Genomic DNA, 8569 nt, shown 5'->3' with positions numbered 1-8569 from the left:
TTGGGGCTTGGTCAACATCACCTTGAATGGAGCCTTGACTTGGAGTAGCTTGGTCGCTGACACCAATGAGGTGAGCATATTGAAAGGCCCGCAGGATTTTTTTTTCTTCCAGTGCCGTTGGTGTAGATGACTGACCCCCACCACTCGATCACTAACCGAGTTGTAGTTTACCCAAACCGACGTGTCCACTGTGGACAATCGTATTCCCAACCCGCATTGTGTAATGCCATGTGAAGAAGAGGTAAACAACGACACCACCATCACACTGCCAAAAGAAATAAAAAAGGCACCACCAACAAACAAACGCATCATAATCGATCAGATCAAATGTCATCTTCTGTGCTGAATAAATTACTTCGCCTCATGTCTAAATCAACAACAAAAGTCGAGTAGTTGACGACAAGAAAAAGTCCCGCTCAGCCTTTTGCTCCACCACGAGGTGCACGGACATATGAACAGCGATTATGCATGGTGGCTAGCCAGGACTCGCGATCGAGGCGCCGTGTCAGCCAGGACAGCGATATCAGTCAGTCACGCCGCCTCGCAGGCGCGGCCATTTTCCTTTGGCTTGACCTTGACGACGTTCTCCTTCTCCCTGGCCCCGTCCATCCAGATGATGCACCTGAGGCACTTCCCCTGGGTGAGCAGCTCCAAAGCCGTGTTGATCTCGTTGAAACCCATCTCGTGCGTCACGAACTCCTCCAGCTCCAGCTCCTTGTCGAGATACATCTGTGCCAGGACGGGGATGTCTGTCTTGGGCTTGAGCCCGCCGAAGAGCGAGCCGACGACCGATCGCCCTCTTAGGATGTCATGCGACGGTATGCTGATCGGCGCCACGTCGTTGGAGACGCCGAGCACGATCGTCTTCCCCCAGCCCTGGACCAATCAAGCGATCACGAATCAGAAAAGGGTGGCTACTGGCTTCACGCTCGCAACATATGAAATGACTCGCGCAGATGTAGTGCACTCTCTGTCAGACTGTCACGCGCGTGAGACGTGCCTACCTTTCGCGAGCTCTTGAACGCTTCCGCCATGACCGGCGTCGAGCCGATGCACTCGAAGCAGTAGTCGGCGCCGCCGCCGGTCATCTCCTTGATGACCTAGACAAAGAACGATCGATGGAAACTTCGTTAGCAGCTACCAGCAAGTGGCAAGAACGCATGCATGATCGGTACATTGGGTGAGCGATTCAGAATCAGACCTCGCTCACTGTCCTCCCATCAGTACCGTTTGGGTCTATGAAGTCGGTGATCCCCAGCTTCTTGCCTGCAATTGTTCACCAGATTAACTCCAACAAGTTTTCCCCAATGTAATTCTACTAGCTAGCCTAGAAAATACTGTACAATGTAGGAGTACCGCACGTTATCTTACCGATCTCAAATTTTTCCGGGTTCAAATCAATGCCAATGATCCGCTTAGCTCCTCGCATCCTGCACCCCTGCGTTACCTATACAGCTCATGGGAGGAGATAGTGATTATATAGTTGGTACACCCTGTGCGTATCGTATCGAGTTGTGCTATCTGTCGTTACATACCGCTAACCCGACGGCGCCTAGCCCGAACACGGCGACGCTCGACCCGGGCTCCACCGCCGCCACCTTCCACGCCGCCCCAACTCCTGCGTCAGTCAGTGTTAGCTTTTTTCGATAAGGATTTTTGGTTAGCTATAGTACGGAGACAGTAGTAGGATTTTTGGTGTTGATTGAGTGGCCAGTAATGTACCCGTGGAGACGCAGCAGCTGAGCAGGCAGGCCATCTCGTGCGGGATTCCGCCGGGCTCGATCTTGACGAGATGCGCGACATCGACGACGGTGTACTCGCTGAAGCTGGAGACGGAGATGAAGTGGTGGATTGGCTCGCCGGTGGAGGCGAAGGAGAAGCGGGATGTGCCATCGCGTGGCATGCCGCCGGGGCGGATGGGCAGCCCTGAGCAGATGTTGCTGCGGTCCGAGAGGCAGTCGGCGCAGTCGCCGCACTGCGCCGAGAAGACGGGAACCACCGTGTCACCGACGGCCACCTCTACCACCCCATCCCCCACGCTCTCTACCACACTGGTCGAACAAGGAGTCAAGGACACAATTAGCAAGCTTGGAATCCTTTGGGTTTCGGTTGCTGGTGTAGGCTACTAGAGTAGTAGACCCAGTGAATTCACAAGGAACAATGCATAAGACTATAGTGTGTGTTCTCGTCCAAAATTTAAGATTTCAGTCAGTAATACATCACTTATATTGCCCTTTGTCATCATCAAACAAGGTTTTTAAAAAAGCGCGAGCTGTGAGGCACCACTTAGAGGAATTGAAGTTTTTTTCGATCAAGGAGCATAGCTCCAACCTCTGCATTCAAAGGATGCACACAACTTTCTTCTTTATTAAATTATTCGCAATGCCTTACAAGGGGAATACAAAGATCAATCTCGAAGCCTCCTTACTAGCGACAACTCGCTATACCTACGATGAAGGGGGGACCATGAACAAGGCCATACTCCCTGACGGTACACCAACACACATCATCCAAAAAGCAAAACCCTGAGGGTGTGCCATTGCACACATCGCAGAGTTCGCAACCGCCATCTATCGCGAACCCATCTCCAAGCGAGATCAACGTATTGACCGTGCCAGGCCTGCCGTTGATGTCACCAAAACACCAAACAACTCCACCATCCTGCCCGCGTCCAGCAATCCTCGCCCGTCTTCGATACTCCGCAGCTCCACGCTGCTGAGAATCATCGACGACAACGTGGTAGATGAACACCACTCCACCAAAAACCACCTTCATCTAGCCGCTGCTCCAAAAACGATGCCCCAAAAGGTAGCACGACGCAGGAAGCGCCGTCATCGTCCGATCCTGGCTGGATCTAGGGTTTCCCCCGGAGCAGCATGAGTGAGTTCCCATGGACTGCAACGACGATGCCTTCAAGAAGGAAGCGACGCTTAACGCCGCCATCGCCCGCCAATCTTGACACGGTTTTCACCGACAGCCGCGAGTCCCCAACTCGGCGAGAACAAACGGAGAGGCCAACAAAGATGATGCCTTCGCAGGGGAACGACGCCAAAAGCCGCCGCCATCATCCGCCAAGAACGAAGTCAAGGCTCGGTGTTCACCGGTAGCCCCTTCACCGCTAGCTCGTCGTCGACTAGATCTTCATTGCCGGGGTAGAGGGATCTCGTGATCCGCCACCCCAGCAACCAGCCGGCCTCCTCCGGCGAAGAAGAAGGCCGCCTCCACCATCGAACCCAAGGCTGCTGCCCCGGGCGACCTCGTACCGCGGGAGAAGCCCAAGATCATCGCCCCTCACCGGCGAGAGGCGGAGGAAAAGGCGCTGTCGGCCACCACCAGCCACCACCGGCGTGCCGGCGATCGGAGGCGGGGAGGCCGCAGCACAGGCTATGGCCGCCACCCCCATCCACCCATGCGGGAGGTGGGAAGGCCGCCGTCGCCCCTCCATCTTCATCAGACCACCGCCGCCCCGGGAGGCGGGAGGGCCGCCGCCGCCGCGAGAGACTCCATGGCCGCCGTCCTCAACGCGTCACGAGGGAAGGCCCCCGCCGCCGCCACGCCCCGAGGTCTTTGCCCTGGCGGCACTGCCAGCGGCGGCGGCTAGGGTTGGGGTCGGGAGGGTTGGGGTCGGGAGGAAATTGAAGTTTTAAGTGAGCTTAAGCACAACTTAAGTGTCCTGAACGGAACCGTATGGGCGAGCAATTATGGACAGAACACTTAAGTGTTCTGTACGGAACCGTATGGGAGAGCAATCCAGGAACAGAGAGGTAGAGGAGAGTGGTGCTTGCTCCGGGGAAGGGGATGCGAAGGCAAGGAAGGAGCTACGCCATTAGTGGCACTATGATTGTTGTACGTGTGTGCGTGCAGTGTGAGAAAAAAAGAGATGATCAGAGTATACGGACTAGAAATGATGAATGACTCAGTTTGGTTTAGCTGAGTAGGGTTAGGTAATGGCCTTATTGGGCCAATTCTATAGTAAAAAAGCAAGAGTCTCTTACGCCCTTAGGGCTACTTTGATTTATACGATAGGAAAAGTATATAAATAGAAAAAAATATAGAATTAGGATGTCATGTCTTGTTGAATTCTATAGAAAGATGAGTTTTCTTTGATTGTGTCAAAGGAATTTTTCGTAAGGTATGATCTCATGTTTTTTTTCCTATAAAATTTGCAATACAAGATTTCTATAGGATTATTTACTATAGGATATATTGCTATGAATCAAATAACTAGTGTAGGAAAAAATTCCATATGAGATGAATCCTACACAATTCATATACAAATTTAATAGTCAAAACAGCCCTTGTTATGTTAATGGCCTTATGAGCACTTAAGTACCTGCCTAGGGCGTAAACCAAACGTTTTTCCATCATTCAGCGCTTAAGCGAACACTTAATTCTGTTTTTTTTAACTATTTCATCAAACCACGGGAAAAGAAGGTAGACAAGAAATAATACTTTTTTCTACCTAGTGACGACTTTCTTCCACCAACATTATTTTAGGGCAGGACCCAATTGTCATTAAATAGAGGGTATATAGCTAATTAGCTAGGGTAGTGCGGGTTAGAGATCCCAGATAATTTTCTTTTTGCAGGAAAAACAAAGTGTGTGATCTCATCGTGGACTTTTAGCAATTAATATTTAAACGGGTCGATATCGTGTCCTTCTACTAGAAAAGCTTTGTTGCAGACGACAACATGAGTTTTTGAGTTAGCCAATCCGCTAGAATTTCTTATTGATTTTTGGCAAGGGAATACCCTGCAATTCCCACTCAGTTCGCAATCAGTCATCGAGAGGCAGAGACAGATAATTTACCCGGTTGCTTCGTGCCCCAGGATTGACGGATACATTGCTGGGAGATCCTACACACACACACACAAGAACAAAAGTGAAATATAATCAGCATGTCGCTAGTAAATAATCAACCAGAGAATGAGAATTTCGTAAAATATCCAGTCGTACTTCCTAGTGAACAATTAATAGGCAATTGCAGACATCTACGAAGGCATGAATTAACATGCAACTGTACCGACCCGCAGATTGTGCATGCGAAATGGGGCGAAGTTGATATCACAACCATTGCTATTACTCATGTTTCTCGAGATTCGGTTCAGCATGACCTCACACAAAAAGAGAATCTACAGCTGTCATATGTGTAAATCAATAGTACTCTTGGCAGTACTGCATGTACCATCTAAATAATTAACAAGGACTTTATAAATCCAGCACGTCATTTCGCAGGACTACATGAACCTATCATATGGACTACGTGCGTAAATAATAGAAGACTCTATAGATCCAGTTCACGAAATATATTTTAAAATATTAAATATTAGATTCATTTTGAAGAGTTCGTCGTCACGAAGTCAAATATGCAATTAAAAACGAGTTTGCATTTGTTACATGAAAGTTGTGTTCGTTTTTCAATTAGCAGTGCATTTAGAGAAGGGAATCTTCTCGTATGAGTGGGCACATATGGGGACCCCACTGATGACCATCCATTTGACATGCAACGGTTATGATTTCTATTTGGCCCCATTTCACATGCACAGATGCATTTCCGCAACTGTACGTACCTTCATGCGCCAGAAGGTTACATCGGTGTGGCAGAGCGAGGTGCATAGGATCCTGATGCGCACCTCGTGCGCCCGCGGCGGCGCCACCTCCACCTCCTCCATCTCCAGCGGCTCCCCGGCCACCTTGCTCACCGCCGCTGAAACGTGCCATGTTTAGCCACAAGCTAGGCGTTCCAGCAAAGAAAGCAGACGAGAAGCGCCCATACGTAGCCTAGAGAAGAGAGCTATATTACCTTTGCATCTGATGGGCATCTTCGCTGTGCTCTGCTCCATCGTCTTCCCAGGAGCTACGAAGTCGTCTCTCTCTCTCTCTCTCTATAGATCTCTCTGTCTCTCTCCGTGTTGAGACAGGCAGACACCTAGCTAGAGGGAAGATGAGGATGGCGCAATGATTTGTGGAGCTGGTGGCAATGATTTGTAGATGATATAGTAGCACTATCAGAGCAGTGGGCTAGCTAGCCTGAAAATGCCAATCTAGCGGCACCGTGACCGGTAGGTCACGGATCCACCATCCAAACCCTTTGTGATTGGTGCTCTCCCGAAACGCCTGTCACTGTATTCATACGAACTAAAGTAGTATTCATGGGGTATTGGTAGTAGGGTCCAACGCGGGCCCAGCATCGAATTTACTCCGCAGCGAACCGGCGACCTGCCATCCTCCCTTTTGCTCCTCTCCTGCCCTTGCTTCGAGAGGTGAATGGTACGGCCTAATCCATGGACTGTTAAGGAAGTTCTACTCTTTTACTTCACTGACCTAATCCAAGTTATTGCCTATTATATTTTTCCAACAACTTGCACATTTTGTCCATTTTATGCGTACCATTTCAAGGTAATCATGCTGAGTTACATTCAAAAACCACTCGAACCAGAGAAAATTATACAGATGCTTGCAGACTCATATTCTGTACTGCAATATTCATAATATTACGTAACAATCCTAACAAGAGAAGATAACTTACTCTTGATGTTCTGGGATTGTTTCAAGCTCGATTCTGCTCAAAAGCTCTATGAACGATAACCCATTTGAATCTAACTGTTGATTTCGTACAAACACCTCAGATGAGCAGCCTAGTTGATCCCCACTGCTTCTACACGTCCGTGGCTTCCAACAATCAGCACGAGAAGAACCAAAAGAAAGGTTGCGCTTCAACGGCAATTAATCTACACATGAATATGCAGTAGAGTTTATTATACCTGGGATTAGGCATTCCAATGGAGTCGCCGGCGCCGGAGAAGAAGGCTGTCCGCCACCGCGAGAGCTACACCATTGTGGGGATTGGGGAGTGGGCGATTGGGGCTTGGGGATTGGGGAGTGAGCTCCTGGCGCCAGATCTGGGTACAGGTCTCTTTATTTCAGCTGTGCACGTACCGGTTATTGGTACGTATATTCAATGGAGGGGTCGGTGATATTATTGCTGAGAGGTCCAGGAACGTACGTATTTTGTACGTACCAATACCTTTCTCCTACATGCGAAACGAAATACCCAACAAGAAGGCAAAATACCCCTGCCCAGCGCACGCATCGCGAGCAACAAACCAATGGCTGATTCTTGACCGGTAGGCCTCGGCACCGCTAGAAAAACCGCAAATGCCAATCTAGCGGCACCGTGACCTACCGGTCACGGATCGACCATCCAAACCCGTTGTGGTTGGTGCTCTTCCGAAACGCCTGTCACTGTATTCATACGAACTAAAGTATTATTCATGGGGTATTGGTAGTAGGGTCCAACGCGGGCCCAACATCGAATTTACTCCGCAGCGAACCGGCGACCTGCCATCCTCCCTTTTGCTCCTCTCCTGCCCTTGCTTCAAGAGGTGAATGGTTCCCCAACTAAGCCTCCAAATGAAAATAGGGAGACCGGAAAAAAATCGGCGCCAACAGCGTTTCTTAAACGCAGTCTCACGTCCGGCATGGTCGTATGTCCAATATACTATCCGGGGTTCCTAGACTGTCCTTGACCCACAGGGTCCGCCCTGAGCACGCCGGACACAAGCCATGCCCCGTGTCACGTACGCACACGACGGCTAGGGCTAACATGTCATCGACACATTGGACGATCAACTTTAATTAAGACCCGAGCCGGCTGGTAGTTTCTCCCATTATGGCGGCACAATTTCCCAGGTGCGCCTGTCGTAGCCGCTTCCACTTTCGCACTCGACGACGTTGCGTGTCTCGAACGCGGCCACCGGAGTAAATGCGGCGCAACGGCCTCATCCTCCACCCCAGCGTTAAATAGGCTGCTCCGCTGAACACTCGTCGTTCACAACCTGCTCTCAATCCCTAGCCTCCCACAGAGCCACCACCACTCTCATAACATGACGATGGAAAGGCGCGAAGGAGGAGAGGCCGCGAACAGCTTTGCTCCATAAAACATGACCGTGACGAGGTCTAGGCTTTGTACGAGAACAAGTGGTAATTATTCCAGGGGTCCTCGACAAGCCGCCGCGAAGTTTCGGAAGAAGCCGCTGCCAGGCACAAGTGGCAAGAGGAGGAGTATGCACGGCAGGTTGCGGCTGTGCGCAACAGCGGCGACCCCGAGATGGACCCGGGGCTTCTTTAAACCATGGAAAACTAGATGAATGACAAACGGGCGATGGCCGCGTCCCTCTTTGTTGGCATCACGTGGTCGGCAAGCAAGTCTGGCAAGCTCCACGACCTCAAGGCCGACGAAGGAATTAGCGCCGCTGACAGGAGTTGGAGGACGAGCCGCCACGACAACGCAGGCGGGAGCGAGCAGCTGGGCGGACTGGCTGCCCGTTAAGGAGGAGGCGCCACCAGGCAAAGGTGGCAAGAGAAGGAGTACGCACGGCAGGTTGCGGTGGTGCGCAACAGTGGCGACCCCGAGATGGGGCCGGGGCTTCTTTAAGCCCGGGCCAACTCAATGAACGACCAACGGGAGATGGCGGCGCCCCACTCCGTTGGTATCACATGGTCGGCAAGCGAGTCCGGCAAGCTCCTCGGCCTTACGGTCGAAGAAGGGACCAGCTCCGCCGGCGCG

The 8569-nt window shown here is 51.0% G+C and overlaps 1 protein-coding gene across 8 annotated transcripts; it reads right to left on the bottom strand.

Annotated features, from left to right (window-relative positions):
- Positions 1-298: 298 nt before the first annotated feature.
- Positions 299-6931, bottom strand: LOC127332601 (alcohol dehydrogenase-like 2). 8 transcript variants are annotated; one of them, XM_051358913.2, is made up of 11 exons: positions 6765-6931; positions 6530-6658; positions 5804-6277; positions 5571-5707; positions 4810-4856; positions 1723-2051; positions 1536-1618; positions 1372-1447; positions 1202-1266; positions 1005-1100; positions 299-876 (listed from the first exon to the last, which is right to left on the bottom strand). In XM_051358913.2, exons 3-11 carry the CDS (start codon positions 5841-5843, stop codon positions 532-534), a joined length of 1218 nt encoding a protein of 405 aa, XP_051214873.1. In that variant the 5' UTR covers positions 5844-6277; positions 6530-6658; positions 6765-6931; the 3' UTR covers positions 299-531. The 8 variants fall into 8 exon arrangements, with proteins under 8 accessions (XP_051214873.1, XP_051214876.1, XP_051214875.1 ...); XM_051358916.2 differs by having other exon boundaries at positions 5804-5933; XM_051358915.2 differs by having other exon boundaries at positions 5804-5929.
- Positions 6932-8569: the final 1638 nt, after the last annotated feature.

Source organism: Lolium perenne, chromosome 2 (genome assembly GCF_019359855.2).
Source record: "Lolium perenne isolate Kyuss_39 chromosome 2, Kyuss_2.0, whole genome shotgun sequence".
NCBI classification, from domain to species: domain Eukaryota; kingdom Viridiplantae; phylum Streptophyta; class Magnoliopsida; order Poales; family Poaceae; genus Lolium; species Lolium perenne.
The sequence above is the reverse complement of the archived record's forward strand: the minus strand, read 5'-3'. Positions and strand labels throughout refer to the sequence as shown.

Excerpts from the sequence above, each read along its gene's own strand:
- LOC127332601 (XM_051358913.2), bottom strand. The coding sequence starts at position 5,843 with ATGGAGCAGAGCACAGCGAAGATGCCCATCAGATGCAAAG. Across the intron at positions 4,857-5,570 it reads TAACCTTCTGGCGCATGAAG|GATCTCCCAGCAATGTATCC; the intron begins GTACGTACAGTT and ends GTGTGTGTGTAG. Across the intron at positions 1,101-1,201 it reads ATGGGAGGACAGTGAGCGAG|GTCATCAAGGAGATGACCGG; the intron begins GTCTGATTCTGA and ends TTCTTTGTCTAG.